The sequence below is a fragment of the Folsomia candida genome, unplaced genomic scaffold (genome assembly GCF_002217175.1).
Source record: "Folsomia candida strain VU population unplaced genomic scaffold, ASM221717v1 Fcan01_Sc001, whole genome shotgun sequence".
NCBI lineage: Eukaryota > Metazoa > Arthropoda > Collembola > Entomobryomorpha > Isotomidae > Folsomia > Folsomia candida.
Window position 1 is genome coordinate 27,324,847 of NW_019091193.1, and position 27,060 is coordinate 27,351,906.

A 27,060-nucleotide genomic window follows, 5' to 3' on the forward strand; every position below is an offset into this window, starting at 1 on the left:
CACTAAACCCACTAATTTAATTATGCTGAACAAGATTTTCGAGGTTTCATTCAAATTAAAAAATAATGTCCTATAGGGGGCGATGACGGAAAAAAATTGTCTATAATCTTTTCACGGAAAATTTCGCTGTTTATTTACGAATTCAGTCTGTCGACACGACATGATAAAGTACCCGAAGCGTTTTGTAAAAAGAAAAATTGGAGCATAAACAAATTATAAAACTCTACTGCCTCCCAAAAAATTATTCACTTCACTGGGAACACAATAAAAGATCACAGAGTAGCACTATAGTTTCATAAAACAATTTTCTCCACACTCCCGAAGAACCTTGAAGTTCTGGAAGAGAATCCCCATCCTTCGTCTCTTCCACAGCAGCGGGCTCGTCGTCATCAATTCCAAGACCCAATTTGATCATTCGATGAATTCGAGCGGCATGAACCTAAAAGAAAAGAATGATATGATTAAATATAAACGTACCATTTTTTAGCCAATATTATTATAATCCACTAAAAGCTTACATCGGGATCCTCAAGACTAAATCCAGACGACAACAAAGCGGTCTCAAACATGAGCATAACTAGATCCTTGACACTCTTGTCATATTTATCTGCTTCAGCTTTAACTCGAAGAGTCTCCACGATGGGATGATCAGTGTTGATCTCGAGATGCTTCTTGGCTGCCATGTAGCCCGTGTCGCGGAGGTCTTGTGCTTTCATGATTCGCTCCATGTTGGCGGCCCAGCCGTACTGAGAAGCGACAATGCAGCAAGGCGAGTCGACCAACCTGTTGTAACAAACAAAATTAAAGTTTTAAATTTGTCGCTGCAATATATTCTTCTCATCAGTATCGGATAAGTCATTTCTCGTTCTTCTACTTCTTCTTACCTGTTGCTTACAACTACTTTCTCGACCTTCTTGTCCAATATGTCCTTCATGACTTTGCAAAGTCCTTCAAACTTTGCCTTTTCTTCCTCAAACTTTTTCTTTTCCTCTTCATCTTCAGGAAGTTCCAACCCCTCTTTGGTATCAGAGACAAGATCGTTGGTGAGAGATTTGTATAATTCACCGTACTCCTGAGAAATATCATCAGCGTTCCTGGCCCAAATAGTTTTGTTCAATTCCTCATAGTCGGTGTACTTTTCCATCATCTTTCTCTTGTCCTTTGCATCTTTTTTGTCTTTGTCGTCTTCCTTCTTTTCCTCACCTTCCTTTACTTCCTCCTCCTCTTCAACTTCCTTTTCACGTTCCTTCTCCACGAGCAACTTAATTGGGTAGCCAATGAATTGAGAATGCTTCGTTACTACTTCCTTAATTTTCCTCTCCTGCAATAAATATATATGTATGTATATGAAGATGAGTACATCAGTAAAATACATTATGCCACTGCATATTATACAAATTATCGTAACAAACGTAAAAGTACATGCAAACGAAAAATAATCACAAATCACTAACCTCACAATATTCTGCCTGATCCTCTTTCATGTGAAGGACAATTTTGGTTCCACGTCCCATACTGGGCCCATTGTCCGTACGGATTGTGAAACTTCCTCCTGCAGAACTCTCCCAGACGTATTGCTTATCATCGTTGTGCTTGCTGGTGACGGTGACCTTGTCTGCAACGAGATAGGCGGAGTAGAAACCTACACCGAATTGTCCAATCATGGAGATATCAGCCCTGGCTTGAAGAGCTTCCTACAATTCAACAAAATTCATTTCTCAGTGATCACAATGTTAAATCATAATTATTAAATAATTAATAATTAAATATCAATAAAATTATTACCATGAAACCCTTGTTTCCAGATTTTCCAATCGTCCCCAAATTACTGACGAGATCAGCCTTAGTCATCCCAATACCCGTGTCGATCAAAGTCAACGTCTTCTCCTCCTTGTTGGGGATGATCTTGATCTGGAGTTCTTTTCCGCTCTCAAGCTTACACGCATCGGTCAACGACTCGTACCTGATCTTATCCAAAGCGTCGGACGAATTGGAAATCAACTCACGAAGAAAGATCTCCTTGTTAGAGTAAAATGTATTGATGATGAGGGACATGAGGTCGGCGATTTCGGCCTGGAAACTTTTAATCTCAACCTTGTCAGTCTTCAACTGTAAACCAAAGAAAATAAATTTTGGAAATTAGATCCAATACGATGCTCTCTCATCATTCCTCACATGACCCGGACAAAAAATACCCAATACAAATGAATGGATTTAAAAAAATCTCACAGCCAATCTCCTTCTGCAGTTCCGGCCCTTTAGGGACTGAAACAGGACGGGAGTGCCCTGTTCGGCCAGGTCCTTGGCCATGGATCGGGTGATTGGGCTCGGAAGGATATTTGGAAGTGGGGATGTGTCCATTTTAATATATATATATTTTTTTAATTTCAATTCCGAGAACTTGACTTCTTGAATGTATCGATCTGGACGAATGGGAGTTGTGAGAAGAAAGGCTGAGGACGCCAGAAAAGGAGAAAATATTTTCTTCCTCGCGAGGTCAGGAGCTCTGTCTCCTCCGCAAGAGGTGAGGAGTCCCAGTCGGGTCATTGGCTTCTCCGCTCCTCGAGTTGACTCCTCGTTGCAGTAGATGGATGACATGGGCAAAATTGTAATAATTAAAAATAAGCAGATGATGCTTCGATCCTCATTAAAATGAATATTTACACTATTTTGAAGGTTTCATGAATAATGCAAGGAATGAATTATGCATGTATGAAATAAGAAGGAACAAAACAAAATGTTATCTAATATTTTCATTCATTTTGCTTTCTCCAAGTAATCTCGTTCAATAGTATTTCTTATCTCGATAAGATTAAATTCCAAAGTCGAACATAAAAGTACAGAGATATTGAATTGTATGTATGCGTGAGGAGTTTTTTGTATACCGATGGATGCTGAGAACAATCGAGAATATTTGGAGTTTTAGTAGTAGTGTTGATAATCTATAGATAATCTATAGCGATTCTCGTGGAAGTTCGGAAATTCGAGACATTCTGCTACAGCAGGCTTATCATCATCAATTCCGAGCCCAGCTTACTTACTCATTTTGATGAATTCCAACACCTTTTTCAACTGAAGATAAAAAAGTAAACAAATATTATTAGGATTAAATATAAATGTGCCATTTTTTTAACCAACAGTATTTTATATTTTTTTGAAGCTTGTTGTCGTGTGAGGAGGAAATGAAGAGAATTAAGCTGTGCCCGTCATCATCCCCGATTCATGGGAATTATTCATCCTCTCCCCAACTTCCTGTGGGGATAATAGCGAACCGGCGACCCTCCGGCCCTTTCGAGATTCGAGTTCCGTGGATGATGGGGAACCAACCCCTCATCAACCACCATAATTTTCGACAACCCATCGTGATAGGGAACATTCCGAGAGGAGGGTCAAGCGTTTTGTGGTGCTGTCTTCCACCACCACGACAATTAAGAGGTTTGAAATTTCATTGACACAACACAATAGCAAGTCTAAATCGGTTTAAAATGTATTTTCTTTATTTATTCAGCTCCCAAAAAACGTCTCTTTCCGTCTGAAAGAAGGCTGGCAATTAAACGATCTTATGCCAAAACTATGGCGGCTGGGGTTCGGTTGAAACGTCTCCAACGAAAACGCACCTGGCTCTCGCATGAGAAACGGAAGGAGAGAAGGACAGAAAGGGCGTTGCGATTCGTGAGGAGGAAGGATCGACAAGAGTTTTACATGGCGCGTCGTCGTCCCCACTCGTATCGTCGCCAAGTGTGGGGGTGGCAGAGAGGGCAGCTCCAGTCTTCACATCGCCCACCGAGTCGTTGTCCCCTCTGGAACTGCCAGCGGCCAAGGAGGCTTCGACGGGACAGATTGATTAGTGTATTTTCTCCACCGAGGCGAGAACGTCCAGTGTCAAGGGCTTCGCGGTTATCCGACATGAGTCGAAGGTGACAAACGAATTAGTAATGAAATTATGTAAAATGTGCGTATAAAAAATCACCGGTTTATTTTCAGGAGTCGGACCCCCATCATAACCCTGTGCTCATCACCAGACCGAAATTATTTTGGATTTTGAATTGATAATCATTGTTAGGAATTGTGGTTTTGTTAAAATTTGAATTTGAAAAAAAAGGTTTTGGGTTGTTTACATTATGCAGACTTATGTAGATGGTTTATAAGTTATAATATTGATTAGTTACATAAAGTTCATCAGGTCCTTAATGTGATTTCAAAAGGGGGTTGAAAATAAATAATCGGATTTTGAAAAGAACGAACGAATATGAGTCATGAAAATAATTATTTTGTGGCCAACTACTAAATGTTTCCTTGTATAGATATATATTATACTTATGATTATGAACATCAAAACATTACAAATTCACAAATACTGCAATTGTATCACTTTTACATTATAACAGAATAATATACCACTCACAGTAAGTAAATATGATGACGGGAGGAGAACAACGGGACACAAAGAGGAGGAACACAGCAGAATTATGTATCTTTTCGATATGAATTTTGAAAAAAAACAACAACAACGAACAATTAGAGACGAGGAGAGAACATATATTAATTAATAATTAATTAATTAACATAATAATAATTAATAGACGGTTGGTTTGGATTTTGTTGCACTTTGTGACCCAATACACGGTAGAGGTACAAGTTTCAAAGTTTAATTTTTCTCATTTCGTTCCTGTCGTCAAATATGGGACCAAGAACACACTTTTCTTTTGCGTGGATGGGGTGGATTTGGATGGGTAGGGTTTGGTTCATTTTAAATTTTCATTGTTCTCTCACATTAATTGTTGATAAGAAATTTGTGTAAATTTTCTGTAAACTCTTTTTCCTCATTGGCTCACTCCAGGGGACTTTTTGTTGTCGCTGTCTTGCGAGGTGGGTGTATTGCCGTGGGGTGGGCGGGACTCGGGGGGTGGAGGCCAGGAATTCGTACCTCCGCCAGGAAGGGGGGAGTCGGCACCAAACGGTTCTGTGTCCAACGCAGCTGCAGCGTCATACTGACTATTTTCTAGCCGCGTTATCAACCTCTCGTCCTCGTCGCCAAACTCGCCCCCCATCAGGGACGGCTCCCCCACGACCATGACGTCCTGGGAGGCGAGGGAGAATGCCGGCCCGGGCGAGCGTTTCTTATTCACGGAGGGAGGATTCCCCGCCGCTGAATTCCCAGTCGAATTGGAGGAGGAACCTTTACGTTTTCTTCGTTTTGACTGAGGTCTCGCCGTTTCTGAGAGGACAAATTAAATTAATTAGCTTCCACGAAACTTTTACATTATCACAATGGACCTACTCAGTCGTTCAGGTCGCAAAGTACAATTTATTACACAATGGCATACCCAGAAATTTATTGTTTGTAAACTAAATAACAAGTTTTATAACGCATCCAATAATGTTTCTAGCAAACTTATTAGAAAATCCGAAACTATTTGTCCCAGTAAGCTTGTCAAATCCTGCGAACTATTTTATACATCCCAAACAGTCCGACTTTTATTATATGTACCCATTTTTGTATCACTTTGTAAAAGCCATTTCACGAAATTTACAAAGATTACAAAGTTATAAACTGAATTGCAAGCTGTGGCCCAATTTATTGCACATTTTGACCTCGTGAGTACCCATTATGATGGCATGGCTATCTTCTCTTTTTTACAGCGCAATTTAATTATTGTCCTACCTGGTGGAGCCACCATTCTTTGCCACTTCTGGAATAGCGTCGTTTTTAGACAATCTCGGGGTGATAAAGCGTACGCTTTATGCCTTGACATTAACTCCTGCATCGGCTCCAAAATCACACACAGCTGCAGAACAAATAGAAAAAGAATAAGTGTTGGAAAGTTTAATGTCGTACAATAAAGACTGACTGAAGAACACAATGACTTACTCGTAAATAATTTAAAGTTGAATTGGTAAGTCCTTGCCGTGTTATATTCTTTGTGAGTTGGTCAATCATGTTGGGGTCTTGTTGTTGGGCATGCATCGCGACTGCACTCTTAGGAACTAACTCACGAGCAGTTCTCACAGCAAAGTGCCACGACTTGATTCGCATCATGTCGTCGAAAGTGAACTCTAATATTAATCTACCTTCGGAGCAAACCTATCCAAAGAACAAAAATAATCAACATGATTAATTATTCATAACTTGTCTCACAAACGTAGTGAGCAAATTCACGCCAATCTTGCCAACTAACTGTGTTCCCAAAGAAGGTCTTCGGGAACACATTTTACAAGGTTTATAGCGCTGGTGGCAAAGATGGCTAATGGGACGCGCAGTAATAAGTCCATTTGCGGTATTACCTGAGTGAACATGGGTTTCCCGTGGACAGTGATCATTGTACATTGCTCACAGTCGAGGGTGATGCTGGTATTGTGGAAGGATTCTTTGGGATGTCTCAAGTTGTAGGACAACTCCGTCACACCCCCGTCAAAAATGCTCCGGAAGTAGCGGGGTATTAGCGTCCTTCCGATCGCTGCAACCATAAACAAAAACATTTAGCATTATGTAAGATGTAAAGCATTACAAGTTTTCGACTATTATTCTCGACTCACTGTAACGTTTGAGACCATCTTCGAGGCAAAAGGTTAGCGTGAGTGTGGCATCATCTTCGAAAAATTCGGTCGCGAAAGCATCCCACCACAAGTTGTCGCTATCCTCCGTCCTTTGCTGTAGCCGCTTGTTTAACTCGTACAATCGATAATCGGGTTGACCAAAGCAGGGGGCAGCTCGTCTAGGGATGGACATGGGTCTGTAAATCACAAGAAATAAATATATTAACCTACGTCAAAATACCTACGACCATGTAGAAATTGAATCAACTAATTAAATTACTATAAAAGTTAGTATTACAAAGTACAGTCAACTTGAGTAACAATTTGGTATGAATACTTTATGTTCTGTGACCTCAAAGGCGAGCAAAGTGTAAAATTTTTGAGCATAAAGTTTCAAATTTTATCGTCATTGTAAGATTTGTACTGCGATATGTACATAAGTATTTACGGATCCTCACAAATTTCAAATTCGCCCTCAGTTTTGTCAACTTAAAACAGTTTAAGCATTTATAAAGCTTATGTAACCCGACAATTAGTGAAGACTACCCTCTAAATTACTATCCAATTTAAGTAACCACCTATAATAAGGTCCTCCAGGATGGTTTACAGGTGGTCCAGGTCCGCAATAAAACTGGTCAGACCCACCACCACACCTTCCACTCATGGGGCCACCCCCAGGACCAGGTCCAGGTCCTCCACCTCCCGGAGGTGGGAGCGGGATTCTAGAAGACGGATGGTTTTGGTGATGATCGGGCGGAGGTGGTCCTCCCATCCCTCCTCCGTTCGGAATGGGGGACTGGGACACGGGGAGACAGTTGTTCGACCCGGGCGGGCCACAAGGAGGTGGTCGCGAGGGTGGCATCCAGCCCCCGCCTCCTCCTCCACCACCACCGCCTCCACCCCCCCAGGGGTCACCACCACCAGAATGGTTGGATGAGGAGCAGCAGGAGGCACAGGAGCAGGGGGGTGGCGGGCGGGATGGGGGTTGGTCGACCCATCGATCGACAAGGCCCGGCCCGCCACCACCGCCATCCACACCTCCCTTGTCGAGGGGTCCGCCACTCCCCCCGAGAAATTCGGACTTGAAGTCGAAAAACTTTTTCACCTCGGGAGGCGGATTTATCGGATTGTTACGTTTTTTACCCGTCGTGATTAGATTTTAAAGCCCAAGCGGCTAGAGATTATTTCATTCTCATTATTCTCACTTTCACCACCACCACCACGACTGACTGGAACTTCAGTGACGAATTGTCCCAACAAGAATGATGAATTATTTAGCACGACAAGTTGTTCTCCTGTCTCACTAATGAAGAACCATCCGCAACAGTAGCAGCAGAGTCACAAACCACCACGACCAGTGAGGAGAAAGCAAGTAGTAGTCGTAAATTTATTATCACACTTTCCACCAACACCACCACCACTACGAGTACGACCACCAGTACCACCGCATTGATACAGTATCGACGGATCCCATAAATCCAAATCCACACCTGTAGGATCGCTACCACAAGAACGAGTCAGATGATCCTGACTACTTGACAAAGACGACTGGTCACCTCCAGCACGTGGCCATTAAAAAAATCAACGCAAAGGGGATGATGATTTACTAGAGTGAAAGTGGATGATGATGATGATCGGGTCTCTCACACACTCACTCTCTCTCCATGCAATGTATGTACTGATGGACATGTAGGAGAGAAAAGGAAAGCAGGAGCAGCAGCTTAGTTCCACCACCACCGTCCCCGCTTGGCTTGCATTGCGAAATGATAATATTAAAGAAATTTCGGGTAGGGGTTGTTCATTACTACGATTGACGACTCTTGCTCCTCTCTCTCAACCTGCATCTCCTCCTCCAACAGTGGTCGTCCGTCCAAGTCGTCGTATTATTTATTATACAGGCAAGAAGCAAGAGAGAGAGAGAGACAGCTTAGCTTCTAAAAACTTGAACATTATTACATACCAAGCAAGCAAAGCAACACAAGCATGGGCAGACTTTACACCATCACCACCACCACCCACGTATATCGTCTACTTTCTTCTACTTTCATCCATATCCGAAACCTGACTTTCCCTGGTACGTACGTAAGCTAACAACTTTCCTGCTACCCGTCCCAGCACGAGTTGCCTGCATACTAGTCACTGGTAGTGGTGGTAGCTGTGTCGTCTTCTTTCTCTCCACCACCACCACACAACAGGGAGGAGACTGACAGTAGGAGAGAGAGGGAAAGGAGAAAGCAGTGCTGTCTGCGATGTAGTGTGCTCCTCATGTACGTACTCCATTTCAAACTAGGGGGCCCATCATCTCTCTCTCTCTCTAACTATTAAGCCGAAGAGAGAGTTTTCTCTCTGCCAGCACGATATACACAGAAATACATACAGAGAGAGAGAGACTAATAACACGAGGATACGACGAGGAGTGTTTCTTTTCCATCCACCACCACCACCTTTCCCTTCGAGCCTGACTAGTTAACAATATGCTGGGCTGCATATATAGCGGACAGAGTCCTTGATTTCTCTCTATCTGCTTATTTCCTATATATATGACGTTAAGTTTAACGGTGGGATGGATGGTGCAGCAGGCAGAGAGGTTTTTGGGAAACGGTCAAGACCATGTACTTATGTACCAGATAGGGACGGACGTACTTTCACTTTCACCACCACGAAAACCAGACCAATTCACACATTTGAACTACAATGGCCCACTCCAGACTTGAGGTGTATTGTGGTCCAAAACCAAACTTTGATGATTACATGTCACTACTGGTGAGGAGGACACTTAAATTTTCATCACTCATATTCCTTCCCCCTGCCTCCAACTCTCTCTCTCTCTCGGGGCAACAAATTATATACTACTTGTCGTCGTCGTCGTCAGAATTGAATTCAAGAATCAATAAGTAACATAAGCTCTCTCTCTCTCTCTTCCTTTCTCCATCCATCCATATGTATTCATTCATAGCGTCACCCACCAGCACCACCACGAACAAGCGACACGTCTCCTCTAGCACCTCGTCTCTCATGCATATTAATAAATAGGAGGAATCCAACTAATAAATGTTTCCCAAATCCAAATCTCTCTCCCTGATTTCTTATTTTTCGACGAGGACATCGTCCTAATAAGTTTTTCTTTGTATTTCCTCTCGACTAGAAATTCCTCACTTTTTCCCTCCGACTGACTTTCCTTCGTCATCTCCTCATCATCTTCATCTTCTTCCTCCTCCGTGTTCTTCTTCAACTAGTCATCGTCTCCTTTTTTCAGCCTCCTCCTGATCAATTTATCCTTCTGCTGCTGCTGCTCCTCTTTCAAAAAGCTAAGAGAGAGAGAGAGAAGTTTACCCTAAAAAAATTTCCTGGGAGGAGGATAGGACCCTCTGTAAAAATGTTAAAGCTCTTTTGCGTGTTGCTCTCTCTCTCTATCTGTCTATAGGCGGAATATATATCGTTTGGTGGTGGTGGATATAGCGTGTGATTGGAGGTTAGGTTGGTGGCCCCTCGGACAAAAAGCCGGGTATAAAGCAGCAGTACAAACCAAACCACCACCAAGAAGAAGGAGAGCATCGTACCACATTTTGTATATGTAAGAGCGAGCACGAGTACTTATGTACGATGAGGTAACTGCTTGGTTTTGGTCGGACTTTTTAGTAGATGAAATGATATCATGTTCACCGACCGTCGTCGCAGCGATGCGATGGATGAAAATTGTGCAGTTTTACATATTTTTTTTCTTACTCGGGGATATTTATTTACCAAACAATGTGTGAGAGAGATGGGAGAGAAGAATGCGTCTCTTTTAAACAATGAACGTATTTACGTACTACTGGGTAAACCAGTAGTACTAGTGAGTGAGTGGCATGCCATGCACTTTCTTCCGTGGTTTGTTGGTCAGCTTTTTTTATGGATCTTCTCAATCCCACTCTTTTAAACGGTGTGGTCCAAGCAGTAGTATTAGTAATGGTATGTAAAGTACATAGATATTTCCATCGAGTGGTTGGTGATATACTTAACCTTAGGTGGAAATGGAAAGTCCATGTAATAGTCGAACATCATTCAGCCCCATACCACACACACGCTCTGGTCTCACATTATTATTATATTATCGATACCACACCACCAACCAGCATCAACTAAATAAGTATTCCTCCACCACTACAAATACTTAATTCACCTCCATTTCTTTCTACCTGTACTGCAGTAGTAGAACAAGACTACTTACCTCACCATGCCACCACCAAGCCACCTCATTCAATAATAACTCGACACCAATTCCCGCACTGGATGGCAAAACATGTCACGAAAAGAATGGATGGATGACAAGAGAGAAACAGGAAACGACACGATACAATATGTAAATGTATATCTATGTACTATTACTGAGAACTATGTGAAAAAATTGATCAATTTATTATGATGGATACGTTCCAAAGAAGGGTTTTTTTCTTGTCCGGTACGACGCCACGACCGACGCGATGCGACTCATGGAGAGGAAAATAAGCTAAATTTGCTCTCCGTCAATACCGTTTAGTAATGATGATGCTGATGATGATGAGGGCAGTCAATATCCAATTGGAGAAAACAGTTCATGCATAATAATAATAGTTTGGCAGAGTTTTTAGTGTAACATGCCTACATATGTATGTATGTACATATGAATGTACCATATACCTGGTTTGGTCAGGTAGAAGAAAAAAAAGGACGACGAGTTAATAGTTGGGAAGGAAAAGGAAGTGTATATAGATTGGTGGGGGAAAACAAGCCACCAATTTCACATGTGTATCGATTTTAAGGAACAATTGGCCCAAAAACAGCATGACATGACATTCCAAGTAACTCGTCTACTCGTGGCGTATGAATGCATGTGTACTCGACGTTATGTTATGCCATGTCCAGTGTTGGGTGGAATAATTTTACTTTTCTTTCTCTATTATTTCCCTGTCAGTTTGTCATTCTGCGACACATATTTCAAAAAACAGGACAGAAAGAAAGAGAGTACGACGGTGGGACACAGAATGTCAGGTGGAAACGGGGAATTGATATGTTTTTTCTCCGAGGAAATCCGATATACTGCAGAATAATGATTATGTCGTCGTGCTGTGTACTAAAACCAAACAAATGAACTAATCTTGTAATCCGATCCTAGGCAAAAACCCGACATGAAGACGAATCAATCTCAGGAGTGGAAGGTCACTACTTGTCGGGCCCCGATTTCGATCTCCTTTGGATATGTTGTAGTACTACATGAGTGTAGAAAAAGTGAAGGAGGGTTAGACTCCATGAGCCCATTTACGCCCGCCACACCCCCTCAAAGGCGCCCAAACCCCCAGAGTCGCCGCACTAAAATCATCGCCAAAAATCGAGTTTTGGTCAGATTTTCAAGAAATTTACATTTTTGTGATCCCAGATAGTTGCTCTATCATATCCAATAGCAAACTCAACTTTTTTGAAATTTTCAATATTTTCGAAGATTTTCTGACCAAGGGTATGTATTGAAAAAATTCGAAATTTCAAAAAAATTGAGTTTGCTATTGGATATGATAGAGCAACTATCTGGGATCACAAAAATGTAAATTTCTTGAAAATCTGACCAAAACTCGATTTTTGGCGATGATTTTAGTGCGGCAACTCTGGGGGTTTGGGCGCCTTTGAGGGGGTGTGGCGGGCGTAAATGGGCTCATGGAGTCTAACCCTCCTTCACTTTTTCTACACTCATGTAGTACTACAACATATCCAAAGGAGATCGAAATCGGGGCCCGACAAGTAGTGACCTTCTACTCCTCAGCCTAGTACATGCATACAAAGTGAAAGTCCAGAGGTAGGAAAAACTTACACTGACGGAAGGTCATACATTTGTATTATTATTAACGCCACTCTTCCCTTACATAATAAATTTAGTGAATTGATTGCAAAGAACTCGGTAATGCTACGATTTATGTATGGACCGAAGCTGTCGCCTAGATTTTAAAAAAAACTTTGCTCGTCAACTTGATAAAAGTTTACACAGTCGGAAAAATTTAATTTCTTTTTGAACTCAGTTTCTGCTTGATTTGCAGATTATAAAGTAGAAACTTTTTCCCTGCTAGCGTATTGATGCAACGTTCTGTAGTATAATTGAGGCCAAAGGATAACGAGGGAGTGAAGGAACAAGTAGCGAAGCAAATATTTGGACTTCTCCGAGTCGAGTTTGTTTTCTCCTCTTCGTTCTCAAATTAACCAGGCAACGCCATGAATCTGATTTTCATGGTACTAAATTTACATCTTTCTTCGAGATTCGTGTGTACCAAATTTTTGGAATGGTTCGAGTCCATATTGTTCTTAAATTGACTGTACTTTTGGTAGAAGTGGAGGGAAATAGATAAACGAATCAAAATGAGGATGAAGCTTACCCATGGTCAGGTATCCTATCAGGCATAAGCCCAGGCATCCCAGGATTTTGTGGTGGGCCGGGAGGTAAATGTGGTCCTGGAGGAAAAATGAAAATTCAGAACATGAGAAAGAATTTCATAAAGGAATTAGAATTTAAAGTAATAATGTCGACATGCATTTGTCGCTGTCTGAAATTGCAAATATCGTGTTTTGATTGATATTAAAGAGAAAGTATGATGTGAAACTGCTTGTTGATTTGGTAGTATTAATTATTTTTCAATTCGGCGTAAAACTTTAACTTGACGCAAATCATAAATTATTTTACAAATTGCAAACTAGTTGACATTAACATCGTGCTAGCAACTTTTTTCAAAACGTCTCTACAATTTCAGAAAATAACATGGAACGGTAACAATCTACGCTTGATGCAAGTCGGACTGTGGCAATACAAATCGCGAAAAGGTTATGTTCTAATTTGTATTTCATTCCACTGTTTTCTGTCACTTACCGGGAGGTATTTGTTGTTGAGAGTAGTGATGTGAGGGGAAAGGGGGTGGGACAAAATTGTTGTTATGTCCACCCCCGCCGGGAACGAAGGGGCCTTGGTTTGGATAGGGCGGGAACGAGTTGTTTCTCGGCCGTGGAGGTGGACCACCGCCGTTGGGAGGAAAGTTGTTGAAATATGGCGAGTTGGGACCACCGGGACCGTTGTAAAGGCCGGATTGAGGGTTAAATTGACCTCCGCCGTGAGGTGGGCCGTGAGAATTGAATCCGACGGGGGTGGAGGAGCCAGAGGGGACTGGGGAGTGGGCGTAGTGAGGGGGTGGGCACGGGGTGGAGGGGCCGCCGCCGGAAGCTGCACCCCCTTGCGGTGTAAATGGACTTCCTGCTGCGGGCACACTCCCGCTCGTCGGGTAACCGCCCCCTCCTCCGCTCTAGAGAAATAGAAAGAAAAAGTTTTCAATTTTATGTTGCACGCTTGCAAATAAATTTGGTAAAATTGGTTTGGTTGGAACAGAGCACTATACACAATTAACGCCAAGCTTTGAGACTGTACAGTCAATAAAACAAATTTCATAAACTGTGAAAACGCACAAATGGGGACAAAGTTAAGAAACAATTATATGGGAACGGTTTGAAGCTACACCTCACAGATTATTAAACCTTTTTATGTGCACTTTACATACACAGTTTCAATGATTACAAAGATTGGCGTGAATTCTTATGCACTGTTATCTTAGCGTAGTTAGTTAGTTGTATTGACTGGGAACTGGTTAAGGGTGATGGAATTTCTGCCCGCCAAAAACACGTGCCCATTTGATTAACATTGCGAGCGGGCTGAAATTCAAATCAAATCCATCACCCTTAACCAGTTCCCAGTCAATAGTTGGCTGAATGACGGACGGACCTGGTAATTAGGAGTACCCGGGGCGGAGAAGGGCGAAGTGGTTTGGTTGTTGGGGGTGGCCGCAAAAGGCCGGTTGCCCCCTCCCGTAGGGTCACTGCCCGTTGTGTTGGGTGATATTATCGACTTGGTCCACAAGCTATTTCCTCCAGCTGGTCCGAGCGCCGTCTCTGGTGGCTCCAGCTTTGAGCTAGGATTTTACAAAATTTCAAAACAATTAACCAACGTCAAACTTTGGAAAGCACAATTTTTAAAAAGTCAGCACCAACCTTTAAATAACGTAGAAAGATAAATTTTTTTGTAATGTGGTTCTTCACGGTTGTGTTTATCAGCGGCGGGTGACCCGCACCAAATTCGGAACCATAAACTGATATTCTTCTTGGCGAATTGGCAATTTTTGTAAAAAGAAAATAGTTTCCTACTTTCTTCGCTCAGATTGCAATTTGTAATCTTGCAAAAGTCGAAATGTAAAGGAACAAACTGTCCAAAAGTGTTCTTTTTTGTGAATTAATATAAATTGACAACTCCTCCTACACCACTAACTACGATATTCAGATTGACTGACCCAGTGAGTATGATGAACGAGCATCATTAATGATTAATTAATTAATAATGCACTCCTCGTGTCCCATTAATAAATATATATATGAACCACTATACCATTTTGTCCTAATAACTACTCTGTTGAATATTTTACTATGTCATCACCGGAAGTTTGAATTAATTAGTAAAATATAAATTAAAATATTTGGAGTAAATGTCTTCTGAATTTGTTAAGCCTTGTTCTTCTCACGATTGATTCCATTCATTCGTAAATAATTGACGAGATTTACACCACGGCGGCAGCGACGACGACAACACAAGGAAATATTTTGGAATTTGACGAAGCCGGAATTATTTTATCGTCCTCGTTTTTATGCTTTGTTCTTCCACTACTCGAGGACTTGTTCATGGTCACTTTTCCAGACGGGATAATAAATTATACGGAATTTCACCAAACTTTTTTTAGCAAACTAACCACGCATCGATACATGAACAACAAAACAAGGTCAGGTTAATTTGCAGCAACGACAACAACTAAACCTGGCTTCTCGTTCAAAATATATAAATTCAATGTCGTTTTTTATATCCCAATTTAAAATCACTGTTCGTCACCATCACCGGGAAAGGTAAGCTGGCATGTGGTGGTCATACTTCTTTAATTCTCCCTTCCGGCGGCGGATGATTATCTCAAATCGAAGAGTAGTAGATTCAGATTTAAATCTCACTCGATAAATTAAAAGTCTTTCCGTAATTAAATTATTGTCTTGGTCTCAACTTGTCTTTTCTGACTTATCCCCCCTTACTAAAATAAAACTTGTTAAGTAATTCGACCCGTTGGAAGGTTGGAATTAATTTTGACAAATTGTAAAAAAACTGATCCCCACACCGGCGTCGTCGTCTTCTTCGACAACAACTCCGGATGATATCTTAACCCCGTCGCTGTTACGACTTAACGGGTCGTCTCGTCAAATGATCCCTCCTTAAAAATGAATAACAAGCAGATGATTATTATTTATTCTTGTCCACTTTCTTTAACCAATCAACCAACCACAGTACTACTTACATACTTACATACGTACTACTACAAATATACATTAGTTAACTAACCCACCAACTCACCAATATTTAGATTTCTTCTTCCCGTCAACTTTGAGCCTTCTCCTTACCACTAACAACAATCTTAACTGTGTTGGTAGGGACGACGACCGTGCTATTATTGGGGGTGTTGATGATACCGACTTCTTTTCCTTGGATGAGCGACCTGGCATTGGTTAAAGAAGTGGTAAAGATTTTTTGGTGGTGTTGAGGAAGAAGTAGCGGTGAAGTGCCATCACAAAACTCCATTGACTCGTAGATATATCTAAATAATAATGGTGCTCCTTACTTACTTAATACTACTACACCTTACTTACTTTTACACCACTTTTTCAAGTAGTAGTTTTGTACTCACTTACTTCAAAACGCTGTCTATCCATCCATCCATCCACTATTTGCCGTCCGTCTAGAGTATGTATAATAACTGAAAATGAGGATGATCATCATCATCATCATATCATGGTGGCTTCTTCCCTTCCACGGGATTTCATTTCTTTTTTAGGGGCCCACAAAACTGGATGGACTTCAAAGCAGCAAAATATTCCAAGAGATCACGACTCACCAAAGTTGACCACTTTTTGTATGTACGCCTCTCACAAGCCCGGCCCGTGGTGGCTCAATTTTGCCGACAATTTTCCCGTCTGCCTACAATCTTTGGGACGTTAGGCAGCCAACCGACTCCCGATTCGGGGTGGGAGGAAGGGTCCGTTTCCGGGAGAGGGATGACCTTTCCGGGGAACACGGGTTTCCGCCTGGGTGACCTTTTTATTCGTCGTGACCCCGCGACAAGGGGAATCTTAGCGTGTCGACAAAGTGGAGCCAGCGGCAGTAGGAATCGGGGAGAGACCAACGCTTTGCACCAATCAGAAGGAAGCCTGGCGCATTTAAACGTGGTAATGAGTTAGCATCATCGTCACCCCTTTTCTTCCCAGAGAAGAGACGCTTCTACCACGATATACGGTACTGACTGGCTGCATAATAAAATAAACCTGGGTTTAGTACAAGAGAAATATTTTAAAGTTTTACACCAGAATCACACACAATCACACAGAGAGAGTTTTGTCCTTCGTGTATATATTCTTACCTTTTCCTCCCTAAAAATCCTGCCTCTCAATAATATATTACGCCAACGGAGAAAGAGGAAGGAATTTATTTTTTTTGTTATATTTCCGAATCAAAATCATGGGTATGCATTATATGAATTTTTCTTTATTTTTATTATTATTTAATTTCTGTTTTTTTTGTTGATGATGACTGCATAATAATAATTGTTTAGAGAGCATTACGAAATTGGGGAATAAATTAGAGAGTTGGGGAGGAAGAAAATGTGAAATATATTTCTGGATGTCTTAATTTTTCGAAATATAATTGCATCAAATTTTGACAGCATTGTTTTGGAGGAATGTTATGTTGTTAGAACGAAAAGCCATGGACGTGTTTGGCCGTGTTGTGAGAGTGGCCTCACCAAAGAAAAAATAGATGCGGAGGGGAAAGCCGAGATTTCTCAGTGTGGTGGCACCGCACTCCACAAAATAATAAATCACACCAGCTGAGGCCACTGTTTTGACTAACTAAAAAGATTTAATAGGTTTACAAAATAATTAACGAGACGAGATAAAATTTTTAGTTCATAATTAGACGAGAAATTGGAGAGTCTGACAGAATTGGAGTGACGAATTAGAAGAGTCTTATTTTTAATGTGTATTTAGTTAGGTGACTATTTTTAAAAGTGCGTAATAAGTAATAAATAATGATAAGGGGGGATATTTAGTGGCAAGGGTTTAGTTTTAGTTGTGGAGGCTGGTTAAGGTTGATAAGAGGTGGAAGGTTAGATAAGGTGGTCGATAAGTTTTTTGGCTAGAGGTTCATGAAGTTGTAGTGGTGAAGGTATGGCGTTATTACGTCGTATATCGAGTCGATATTATCGACCAGTTCATAGTGTATTGTAATTACAAATTAATTGTCTTCCCAGCAGGTATCAAAATCAAAATGACGGACAGTTGTGACGCCGTGGAACGCGAGTTGGACAAAGTTCTCCAAAAGTTTGGTTGTGTTTCGGAACATTTTAATCGCACGATTGATAAACAGATCGAATTTATAAAAGCGCTCAAACAGCAATTTGAAGAAGGTGAGAGTTCAGTAATAATAATAATAATATTTATTCAATGAGTAGATTTACTTCAAGTTGGTCCTAAAAGTGATGAAAAGTTTAAAAAATCCTAATTATTACAATACTTCATTCATGATTATTTTAATAATTACAGTTTCTGACGAATATGAACTTACTCCTAACCAAGCCTCTATTTTATGCGATGCGGTTTCACAAGTTCGAGAAACTGTGAGTCGGGCAGCCACCGATCATCGCGACTTGCACAGCAGCGTATCAAAAGTGGGGAAAGCTATTGACCGAGTGAGTGCTATTGGGATTATGTAGTTAAGTTTAGTTAAATAATTAACGAATTACAATTCTGGTGTTTAGAATTTCAATCCTGACTTTGGTGCTATCACCCGTGACGGACTCTTTTCCGGAGAACGGGCTAAAATTTTGACCCAGGTTGTCTGCCAACATCTCTATCGGCAGGGAATGTTGGACATTGGCGACGGATTGTGCAAGGCAAGCTAAAAACAAATTTATAATATGTAAATGTTACGAATTTATATAACACAAAAATTTCTAATTAATTTTCAGGAGGCAGGTCTAGAACTTGACGGAACGTACAAAGAACCCTTCGTTGAACTTCATCGCATTTTAGAAGCCCTGAAACAGCAAGACCTCACCCCCGCTCTAGACTGGTCAGCAGACAATAGGGACGCCCTTATCGCCCAGGGCTCCTCCCTCGAGTTCAAGCTCCACCGGCTAGCCTTTCTCAACCTGGTCAAAAAGGGGCGATGGTATCAAAGTGCAGCTATTACGTACGCGAGACAAAACTTTAGTCAGTTTGTGAAACGACATGAGAGGGGTGAGTCTTTTTTAGTGATAAAATAATCACGCCAAGCATTGCAACATCTGTAAACTTTCCAAATTAACAAAAAAAAATCTGGGACCAACTGCTTGAATATACACATGGTTATTTAAATATCTAACATTATTCTGGATTTCTTAGAGGTCCAAACCCTGATGGGCTGCCTGCTCTACGTTCCTGCAGGCATGGAGGGCTCTCCATACGCACATTTGTTCGATAATGGGTTGTGGGACGATATTCAGGACACCTTTACTCGCGATGCATGCGCTAGACTAGGACTCTCAGTGGATTCTCCTTTAGCAGTGTGGTCAGTTGCTTTGTTTAAGTGACCCAATTAAATATATGAAATTGTTAACAACTATTTTCTTGCTTAATGTTACAGCTTTTCTGCCGGTTGCACAGCACTGCCTGCCTTGCTAAATATATGTCAAGTCATGCAAGCTCGCCAAGTGAGTAGCATTTGGAATGGCAAAGACGAACTCCCCGTAAGTTAATAATGTTTATAATTTTTCGTTAGTTTCGTTAATGAAAAGGTCTCAATTGTAGTTTTTCTCTTCTTTTCACAGATTGAAATCGATCTGGGCAAAGAGTTTCATTACCATTCCGTCTTTGCGTGTCCTATCCTCCGCCAACAAGCATCAGAATCCAATCCACCAATGAGGCTGATGTGCGGTCATGTCATTTCGAGAGATGCGCTGCACAAGTTAGCATCAGGAAATAAGTAAGTTTTTACTTATTAGCCCAACTTAAATTTGTGTAATTATCTTATCTTATCAAAATCCATTTCCCATTTCTAGACTAAAATGTCCCTACTGTCCTGGAGAGCAAAATCCTAACGAAGCTCGGTTAATTACTTTTTAAGAAAATTTCCCTCATCCCCTCTCACATGACATCATCACCATCACTATACTTTTTTAAACTCTGATCGTTATTCTCGTCGTAAATAATTTTATCGGTGTCGTCGTGTCGTATGTCTACTCCGTGCGTGGCGTGTATTTATATAATAATCCGAAAAAATGTCGTAATTCGTTATGTCTACATTTGTTAAACACTTTGCCCGTGAGCGAGTGAGTGTAGTTAATGAATAATAAATTTTAATGGGAAAGAGCACTCAAATCTTAAATCGGGATAATAATATTGCATTACGTGGTCTTGTTATCAATCAAATCACATGAGTAGTACACACACTTGTTCAACTCCTCATCAGCTATGTGATCATCCAACTAAATCAACTAAATCCGCAATTCATCATTATTGTTACTAGTACATATATTTACTAATTGTTTAATTAATTAAATTATTATTAATAAATAGTGCCCATGTATTTACTTACTCTACATGTTTTGATAAAAATGAAAATGTTGAAAAACAACAATAAACAAGTCGCACAAGTTTTTTTATCACTTCATTTTTATTTTTCACGGGTGCAATCACAAATAAGGAAATTAATTTCATTGTTCCTTGCATCGCGTACTTTGTGCCACGTAGTGATCAATGGGTACATAAACTTGTATATTTATTACGAATTTATAAAACTCACCCACCCAACGAACAAAAAAAATTCACAATTTGTAGTAAAAATTTAATGACAAGTTCATAATATATCAAATTAGTTGATGAAACACAATAAATGATTAGCTAACTAATCAACAAAGAAGACAAAGAATCCTATTTAAACTTAAACAACAGGGAAAAAAGTAGTCGAAAAAATTCATGAAAAACTAAACTTCCCATTTAACAAAAAATCCAAAAATTGAACAATGGAAATTATAACAAATTCATCCCTCTAACTCCACATAGACTTCGTGTTACAATCACAATAATGCATATTATTAGCAGCTTCACTATGATAACACATTATCATATCGTCATATATTCTCCTACTCACTGTACTATTCTAATCTTCAATACCATAATACCGTACCACTTATTTTCTATTATCGTCTCTCTCTCTCTCTCTTTCGTCGTTAAGATATCAAGATAACATTTAAAACTTATCTTTTGTCAGAATAATTTTGATTTCTCTCATTTTTCCATCTTCGTAGAAAAAATACGTTTAAAAAATTCCTCCTTGTTTCTCTTTTTGAACATTTGTCCCCTAATTTTTTTTTAGTTAATACCGCAATTCAAATATTTGTAGAGTTTCAAATTGCTTGGAAATATTGGCTGCACTTTTGTTTACATTTAATTTGTATTATTATTCCGAGGGGGTAGAATTTACTCATGATTTACGGTGATGATCCCCACTCCCTCCACCACCTCCTCCTCCTCCAGGGAACCAGGATCCAGGTGGAAATCCTGGCGGCAGGGCTCCCATCCCACCCAATCCACCAACACCCCCTTGGCCTTGGGCCTGCATGAAGAAATCTTTATAAAACTGCTCCACCGCGCCGGGAATTGTCATGAAGTTGGGAGGTGGAGGCGGCATGAAGAGGGGGGCATTGGCGAGGAAGTGTAAATAGGCGGGGTCCACCTTGCCAAAATAAGGGTGGAGGAAAGGGTTATTTTGTCCGGGTGAGGATGACATTGACATCGCTGCCGCCGCCGTGGCGAGCGCTGACGACGAGGAGGAGGAGGAAGGTGACGAGGAAGAAGAGTGTTGATGTTGTTGGTGTTGATGATTACGATCTCCACCACCACCACTAGATTTGGATGAGCTGTGATGACTCTGTTGCGGCTGCTGGTCGTGTGACTGACTACTACTCGTCCGGTCGTATAATGATGAAGAGGACGAAGCACCTTTTGTATGTTTCCGTGTCGCAGTGACGTGTTCCTTAATTGTGGAAGAGGAAGAAGTCGGACGAGAAGAGGTAGCACTAGAGGATAATCCAGAGGATGTATTCCACGGTTGGATATCTATTTCATGAACCGTTTTTGGATGCGATAACAACGCCGCGTTAGCACTGTGGCGTGGGTTGGCAAAGTTGTGTTGCATCACGCCGTCGAGGGAGGAGGGGTACGAAGGGAGGTACTTGGAGGAGGGGAAAAGTGTCACTTCTGATGTTAGACGGACCCCTCCGCCAGCCATGTTGGACAGTGGGGAGGACGAAACGTCGTTGTGAGACATTTTCCCGGAAGAAGAACGCACCGAGGGGCGGGGAGTTAGGTCCATCATCAGGTTTGATGGTGAAGAGGATGAGTTGAGGCAGTTCTTCTTTTTAATTGTTAAGCTTGAGCGGCTGTTATCTTGACGAGATTTGCTGTTGCCACTACCACCACCACCGCGGGCCTGACTATAGTCCAAAATGTCCAAGTTTCGTAATTCGACGCCTCTCTGGAGAAATCCGGCGTGTCGCTTGGCATCATATGGGTCGCAGCAGATCGTGTTCAGGATGGGGATGTAGAGACAGGGAGATGTGCCAGCCAGGGTCTGGAAATCGGTAGGAAATTATAAAGTATTAATATTAGAATATTAAATTTACTAGTGGGGAGTGTGCAAACGCCAAGATTTGGACGTAGAAAATCTATAAATTTAAATTGCCTCATAAATATTTAGTATTACTCACCAAGGGCTTCCAACTGTGATCTACCCGTGTCAATTTTGACATTTGGATGGGAATGCTGTGCGCTTCAATTTGTGTGGAATTAGCCGTATTCGACTCTCCCTGCAGGTTCTTGGTCCTGTTGTCTCCGGGTGGTCCGACAGCCACGTAGCGAGAATCGTACGGGCCCATTTTGCCCAAAAAGGGGAGACTCGCTGTGGGAGGATAGTCAGTCTTTCGGCGCTTCCTCAATGCATGATTATCTTGATGCTCGTTGTCTGAGAAGGGACGAATGGGCAGAATTTGAAGGGCATTGGACCTCTCCAACTTTTGGGCTAGCTCGGTTAACGCGGGTCCCAGAAGTTGAGCCTTGCAGCGATTATCCCAATTTGTATCGCCACCCCCCTCAACCTTAATTCTGGTCTGGTCCATGCTGCCAGAAACTCCGTTCGTTCGCTTCTTGTTAGCTGCCCCACCACCACCAGATTCCGAATTGTTCCACAGTTTCACATTATTCTTATTGTCATTGTCCGGGTACGAGTTGCTGCTTCCGCGACGTTTCCGAGAATCTTTAAGCTGGCGGAAGGATGATGACGAAGAACGAGGGTGAACTAGCTTCATTCCGTTGACAGATTTCTTTTCGTTCTCCTAAAACAAAATCATTTATTTTATACAAATTCCTTGACTTGCAAATTCCTTGATTTGCACATGTGAACCTGGATTAAATTTACATAACCAAAGGTTGAACTGAATTTGCTCACCTTATACGACGATCCCACACTACCACTCGACGAAGACAATGACTCATTCGAAGCAGATTCCCTGGAATTATTCCTCTTCCGAGTTTTCTTCCCCTTCTTTCCTTTCAGCTTTGGAGCTAAAATGGCAAGGAAAAGTACTTCTTAATTTCCTTCTCACTGGTCCCCTCAAATCAAACCAAAATTCTATCAAGCAATTATGAGTAACTCTTTTTACCGAGATGATTGCACAGAATTTCATTATCTTCTAAATCCGGATGATCAAAGGATTCCTTGGCGTACAGCACGCGACAATTTGGACCCACATTTAACGCCCCGAGCGCCAGAACGAGCGGACTTTCAAGCCAGGACTTAATCTGAGGCGAGCCTTCCAACCTCTTAAGCGTAGTTCGAAGCCGAGTGTAGCGTGGATAGCTCAACACCACGATACTGCTCGAACCTACAATAAATAATTAGAGCCAGGGTTACCTAACTATAGTTTAATTGATAAGATGACTATCCATCGATCCGTCATGTACCCGTCATGGCCGTGGTCCCATTCACCCTGCCCTCTCCAAGCTGCTCAGATACGAAGGACTTTGACAGCACGGTGCTTAACGGGGGGACCGTGACGAGTGGGGTCTTGTACCCCCAGTCCCACTCCGTCTCCTCCACCAAGATGGATAACAGATCGGCTGCACGAATCGTCACCTTGTCCTGGAGGGCGATCACCTCGTCCTGATAGTTAATGATTAAATTAAGTTCAAGGTTTATTACTCTGTAAGGTGACACTCTTATTTATTGAAAGAAAGCCACACTCAGTCCAATGACTGGCTGACTAATTTTGAGAAGGTGTCATGTGTCAGTCATTTCATTCATAATCATAATATTTTGATGAGTTTTTCCACCCATTGATTTTGGATATTATTATTATTATTTACCTCTCCATGTTGTTGTAACCTTCCGTCGGGTGTGTTTTCTGGGAGAAAGTACAACTTGAGGTTGCAAAAGGACTCGGTCTTATCGGACCAGAGGAGCTGGATGTTTGCAATGTTGAGCATGGCAGAGTCCGGCCAGATTTTGACGGGCATAAATTGAGACAGTGAGTAAGTCCGGTCACCCGTCTTGATGGACTTGTAAAACGTGTAAGGACCATGACGGCCGAGAGATCCGATCATCTTTTTTTTTTTAGATAAGAATGGCATCATGATAATTAATTTCATTCATTTTACGCATTAATAAGAGTCGTTTGACTGTTTAATCAAAAAATGTAATTTGAGTGAGTGAGACGCCAAACTAAATAAAAGCAAGCCTATATTTTTTTTTACTTAATACGCACTCTGGACAAATAATTATTTTATTGGGTTTATTTTGCATCAGTTTTTTTTATTGGCGTGCATGCTAGTCAAAGAATTGTTCATTTTTGTCAAATTGCGTACCTTGACTGGGAGACTTGCCGACGAAGATGATCCTCCTCCCCCTCCAGCGCCCGGCGGAGAAAACGTAGCATTGACCGACGACGACATTCCAGTTGTCGGGTCAGGACGGATGATGCTGCTGCACCGAATTTTCACGGATTTTTAATTCTCGACGACTCCGTGTCAAAGTTTAAACGGGGATTTTTTTAAGCGAGAAAGTAAAGGAAGGACTAAAATTAATTGGTTATCACCACTTTAATGTATCTTCTACATTTGCGAGCTGTCCGTTTTACCAAGATTTTAAAAAACTGGGGAAAACAAATTTTTGAAGAAAATTGTATAATGTTCACTCTTATAAAGGACTTTTTTTTCACTTTAATAATATAATATTTGGTGTGAAGACTTCGCAAAAATGCGATCGTTCTCTCTCCTCTTAACAAAACTGGCTTGTCAAGGTTGCTTCTTCACGTCTGGATCTTTTTTTTTAGATTCAACCTGAATTTTAAAACAATTTATATATATTTTTACTTCAATATTTCAACCTTTATTAGACTCGAAGATCACTAATTATGATTTAATCCTCTTAATGAACTGACCACCTTATCTTAGAATTTATTCATCTCTGTCTCCCCTTACTTCCCATTAAAAACCTTACATAAGACTACGTATGGTATATACGACGAACTAATTAATTACACCAATTAACTCAACATCCAATCCAATCCACCCAAGGCCATTAAGTGTTGTGTGTGTATGTATGTGTATCTTGCATATATTAAAAAAGTGATCCCATTACATTATTACCCCCTCCGGAATGACAATTACTCACAGGAAATTATAGAAAAAAGTGTACAATTTTCCCTAAATAAAACTTCTCCCCTCTTTTCTCATTCCCCCGAAAAGTAAAAACAAGTCATCCCTTAATTAGTAATATTAATTGCTAATTACTCATTAATCAGGGAACAAGTACGCGGACGTGGAGGTTGTGGAACTCACTCTAAATAAAATTTTCTTGGTCCTTGTCTATTAAAAACGCACCTAAATAGTTGTATCTTGATGCGTTTTTTTAGGGGAAAAATGTAAATTATCGATTAAATTTGTTTCCAAAGCACACCACACCACACGACAGAGTGCCATATACTCTCCTGCCTCCTATTATAATCCAATCCAATATTATAAAGGGTCGGAGAAGAAGAACAATTGGGAAAGTGGTGGCGATGGTGGTGGTGGTGGTAGATGGTGGAAAAGTGGATTCGTTCATATAATATTCCTTACTTATTCAATGCATACGCTGTGTAATCGTGTCGTCGTCGTAGGACATAGTAAATGCACCCACATTGCGTACACTCGTACACATATAACAATATTGTGTTTTAAGAGTGAGTGATAAAGATAATAAATCTGCCTGCCTGGCTAAAGTGAGCTTTTACACTTATTAGTAAAGCTCCTGCTGCACTGCACTACTGCTCAATTCGATATTATCATTTCTTCTTGTCCATTTCCATCACACAAAAGTCAAAAGCAATGCAGGAGGACTAGATTTATGTAAATTTTTCACTATATGTAATATTATTAACTAGTTAAGAATAATGGAATTTAAGAAGGAATCCAAAAAGTATAAGTTTTGCTTACTTACAGAATTTCCTTCCCTGTGTTGTGTCGTCTCTCTCCCCGTTTTTTAGTCCAATCTATCCAATCCAATCCACACACCGTTTAAGAAGACAGATACATTTTATGTATATACACACGTTCTCGTGTAGGTTCTTTTCACCCTTTTTTGGGTCGTCCAAATCACTGGGTTAGGGCAGGGGTCACAAATTTGCATATTTATTCATTTCCGAGCAACCATCTCTAACAGGCTGGTTAGGTAATTAATTACTTAATTAATTAATTACTTAATTAATTAATTAATCAACTTTGTCGTTGTCACTTTTATTTTTGCAAAACGGTCTTAATTTGCGTCAAAAAAAGGCTGGATGGATGGATGTGACCATGACGCGACGCAACGACACACCTGTCCAATTCTAAATTTAATTAGTGCCGTGAAACTAATTGGTTGCAAAATTACCACCGCACAAGTTTTTTTTTAGACGGAGCCACCGTAGGGATGACCTTGTCCCAAAACTTAATTAACGGAATGATAATAGGACTGCGAGAGTCCAACGTTATGTATGAATGACACATTAAAAAACACTTCCCAAATCCAATTCATAATATTCTCGTGTATATGTATGTTGATGATACCACGATGTTGATGATGATGATGATGATGATCGAATTCAGCCGAGTACTGCCAACTAAAAGCTAAACCAAGAAGAACGTAGAACATGAAATGAAATGAAAACGATGCTAATATCCAAACACAAATGGGTAGAAGAACGCTGTTATAATAAATCTTGTTAAACAGTACGAATGAACGATACGTGTACAGTTGTTGGATGCAAAATAGGTGGTTGGTGGTGGTTCTTGTGTATAGCCATCATCAAAAATCAGTCAGTATTATTATTATTATGATGGCCCTGG

The 27,060-nt window shown here is 40.9% G+C and overlaps 6 protein-coding genes across 13 annotated transcripts; 2 read left to right on the forward strand and 4 right to left on the reverse strand.

The window, feature by feature from the left end:
• Positions 1 to 129: 129 nt before the first annotated feature.
• LOC110845775 (heat shock protein 83) lies at positions 130 to 2,451 on the reverse strand. Its single transcript, XM_022092282.2, has 6 exons — positions 2,230 to 2,451; positions 1,786 to 2,109; positions 1,455 to 1,694; positions 885 to 1,321; positions 519 to 783; positions 130 to 439 (listed from the first exon to the last, which is right to left on the reverse strand). Exons 1-6 carry the CDS (start codon positions 2,359 to 2,361, stop codon positions 251 to 253), a joined length of 1,587 nt encoding a protein of 528 aa, XP_021947974.2. The 5' UTR covers positions 2,362 to 2,451; the 3' UTR covers positions 130 to 250.
• Positions 2,452 to 2,580: 129 nt separating this feature from the next.
• LOC118433874 lies at positions 2,581 to 4,244 on the forward strand. Its single transcript, XM_035846288.1, has 4 exons — positions 2,581 to 3,086; positions 3,161 to 3,435; positions 3,509 to 3,917; positions 3,985 to 4,244. The coding sequence occupies exons 2-4, from the start codon at positions 3,183 to 3,185 to the stop codon at positions 4,043 to 4,045; spliced, it is 723 nt and encodes a 240-aa protein (XP_035702181.1). The 5' UTR covers positions 2,581 to 3,086; positions 3,161 to 3,182; the 3' UTR covers positions 4,046 to 4,244.
• Positions 4,245 to 4,291: 47 nt separating this feature from the next.
• Positions 4,292 to 16,311, reverse strand: LOC110862905 (LIM domain-binding protein 2). Of its 3 annotated transcripts, XM_035846287.1 has the most exons (11): positions 16,297 to 16,311; positions 15,962 to 16,202; positions 14,569 to 15,821; positions 14,303 to 14,489; positions 13,403 to 13,829; positions 12,915 to 12,990; positions 6,538 to 6,734; positions 6,286 to 6,458; positions 5,873 to 6,085; positions 5,666 to 5,789; positions 4,292 to 5,218 (listed from the first exon to the last, which is right to left on the reverse strand). In XM_035846287.1, exons 6-11 carry the CDS (start codon positions 12,950 to 12,952, stop codon positions 4,824 to 4,826), a joined length of 1,140 nt encoding a protein of 379 aa, XP_035702180.1. In that variant the 5' UTR covers positions 12,953 to 12,990; positions 13,403 to 13,829; positions 14,303 to 14,489; positions 14,569 to 15,821; positions 15,962 to 16,202; positions 16,297 to 16,311; the 3' UTR covers positions 4,292 to 4,823. The 3 variants fall into 3 exon arrangements, with proteins under 3 accessions (XP_035702180.1, XP_021967815.1, XP_021967811.2); XM_022112123.2 differs by having other exon boundaries at positions 15,962 to 16,307; XM_022112119.2 differs by lacking the exons at positions 12,915 to 12,990; positions 13,403 to 13,829; positions 14,303 to 14,489; ... (1 more) ...; positions 15,962 to 16,202; positions 16,297 to 16,311 and adding an exon at positions 7,116 to 7,696.
• Positions 13,264 to 15,251, reverse strand: LOC110845784 (translation initiation factor IF-2). Its single transcript, XM_022092294.1, has 4 exons — positions 15,133 to 15,251; positions 14,303 to 14,489; positions 13,403 to 13,829; positions 13,264 to 13,331 (listed from the first exon to the last, which is right to left on the reverse strand). The coding sequence occupies exons 1-4, from the start codon at positions 15,249 to 15,251 to the stop codon at positions 13,264 to 13,266; spliced, it is 801 nt and encodes a 266-aa protein (XP_021947986.1).
• Positions 16,312 to 16,458: 147 nt separating the features above from the next.
• Positions 16,459 to 20,023, forward strand: LOC110846016 (E3 ubiquitin-protein ligase RMND5A). Of its 4 annotated transcripts, none has more exons than XM_022092611.2 (9): positions 16,459 to 17,123; positions 17,910 to 18,065; positions 18,202 to 18,347; positions 18,417 to 18,551; positions 18,627 to 18,897; positions 19,042 to 19,207; positions 19,283 to 19,385; positions 19,467 to 19,621; positions 19,698 to 20,023. In XM_022092611.2, exons 1-9 carry the CDS (start codon positions 17,120 to 17,122, stop codon positions 19,759 to 19,761), a joined length of 1,200 nt encoding a protein of 399 aa, XP_021948303.1. In that variant the 5' UTR covers positions 16,459 to 17,119; the 3' UTR covers positions 19,762 to 20,023. The 4 variants fall into 4 exon arrangements, with proteins under 4 accessions (XP_021948303.1, XP_021948312.1, XP_021948320.1 ...); XM_022092620.2 differs by having other exon boundaries at positions 17,913 to 18,065; XM_022092628.2 differs by lacking the exon at positions 16,459 to 17,123 and adding an exon at positions 17,445 to 17,824.
• Positions 20,024 to 20,292: 269 nt separating this feature from the next.
• Positions 20,293 to 26,869, reverse strand: LOC110846038. Of its 3 annotated transcripts, none has more exons than XM_035846284.1 (8): positions 26,174 to 26,869; positions 24,559 to 25,032; positions 24,061 to 24,297; positions 23,659 to 23,857; positions 23,358 to 23,579; positions 23,144 to 23,259; positions 22,407 to 23,030; positions 20,293 to 22,270 (listed from the first exon to the last, which is right to left on the reverse strand). In XM_035846284.1, the coding sequence occupies exons 2-8, from the start codon at positions 24,643 to 24,645 to the stop codon at positions 21,122 to 21,124; spliced, it is 2,634 nt and encodes an 877-aa protein (XP_035702177.1). In that variant the 5' UTR covers positions 24,646 to 25,032; positions 26,174 to 26,869; the 3' UTR covers positions 20,293 to 21,121. The 3 variants fall into 3 exon arrangements, with proteins under 3 accessions (XP_035702177.1, XP_021948341.1, XP_035702178.1); XM_022092649.2 differs by having other exon boundaries at positions 26,170 to 26,869; XM_035846285.1 differs by lacking the exon at positions 26,174 to 26,869 and adding an exon at positions 25,813 to 26,084.
• Positions 26,870 to 27,060: the final 191 nt, after the last annotated feature.

What these genes read in the sequence shown, in the direction of transcription:
- LOC110845775 (XM_022092282.2), bottom strand. Translation starts at nt 2,361, where the DNA reads ATGGACACATCCCCACTTCCAAATATCCTTCCGAGCCCAATCACCCGA. An exon ending in AAAGTAGTTGTAAGCAACAG is followed by an intron (nt 784 to 884) that starts GTAAGAAGAAGT and finishes TTGTTACAACAG; the next exon opens with GTTGGTCGACTCGCCTTGCT. An exon ending in TTAGTCTTGAGGATCCCGAT is followed by an intron (nt 440 to 518) that starts GTAAGCTTTTAG and finishes CTTTTCTTTTAG; the next exon opens with GTTCATGCCGCTCGAATTCA.
- LOC110846038 (XM_035846284.1), bottom strand. Translation starts at nt 24,645, where the DNA reads ATGTCGTCGTCGGTCAATGCTACGTTTTCTCCGCCGGGCGCTGGAGGG. An exon ending in GGTTACAACAACATGGAGAG is followed by an intron (nt 23,858 to 24,060) that starts GTAAATAATAAT and finishes ATTAACTATCAG; the next exon opens with GACGAGGTGATCGCCCTCCA. An exon ending in TGGGACCACGGCCATGACGG is followed by an intron (nt 23,580 to 23,658) that starts GTACATGACGGA and finishes TATTTATTGTAG; the next exon opens with GTTCGAGCAGTATCGTGGTG.
- LOC110846016 (XM_022092611.2), top strand. An exon ending in CAAACAGCAATTTGAAGAAG is followed by an intron (nt 18,066 to 18,201) that starts GTGAGAGTTCAG and finishes TAATAATTACAG; the next exon opens with TTTCTGACGAATATGAACTT. An exon ending in TGGGGAAAGCTATTGACCGA is followed by an intron (nt 18,348 to 18,416) that starts GTGAGTGCTATT and finishes TCTGGTGTTTAG; the next exon opens with AATTTCAATCCTGACTTTGG.
- LOC110862905 (XM_022112119.2), bottom strand. Translation starts at nt 7,399, where the DNA reads ATGCCACCCTCGCGACCACCTCCTTGTGGCCCGCCCGGGTCGAACAAC. An exon ending in CCTGGAGGACCTTATTATAG is followed by an intron (nt 6,735 to 7,115) that starts GTGGTTACTTAA and finishes TGTGATTTACAG; the next exon opens with ACCCATGTCCATCCCTAGAC. An exon ending in AAGAATGGTGGCTCCACCAG is followed by an intron (nt 5,219 to 5,665) that starts GTAGGACAATAA and finishes TTGTCCTCTCAG; the next exon opens with AAACGGCGAGACCTCAGTCA.
- LOC118433874 (XM_035846288.1), top strand. Translation starts at nt 3,183, where the DNA reads ATGAAGAGAATTAAGCTGTGCCCGTCATCATCCCCGATTCATGGGAAT. An exon ending in ACCACCACGACAATTAAGAG is followed by an intron (nt 3,436 to 3,508) that starts GTTTGAAATTTC and finishes TTATTTATTCAG; the next exon opens with CTCCCAAAAAACGTCTCTTT. An exon ending in TTATCCGACATGAGTCGAAG is followed by an intron (nt 3,918 to 3,984) that starts GTGACAAACGAA and finishes GTTTATTTTCAG; the next exon opens with GAGTCGGACCCCCATCATAA.
- LOC110845784 (XM_022092294.1), bottom strand. Translation starts at nt 15,251, where the DNA reads ATGAACAAGTCCTCGAGTAGTGGAAGAACAAAGCATAAAAACGAGGAC. An exon ending in CGGGTACTCCTAATTACCAG is followed by an intron (nt 13,830 to 14,302) that starts GTCCGTCCGTCA and finishes CTATTTCTCTAG; the next exon opens with AGCGGAGGAGGGGGCGGTTA. An exon ending in TCAACAACAAATACCTCCCG is followed by an intron (nt 13,332 to 13,402) that starts GTAAGTGACAGA and finishes GTATTGCCACAG; the next exon opens with TCCGACTTGCATCAAGCGTA.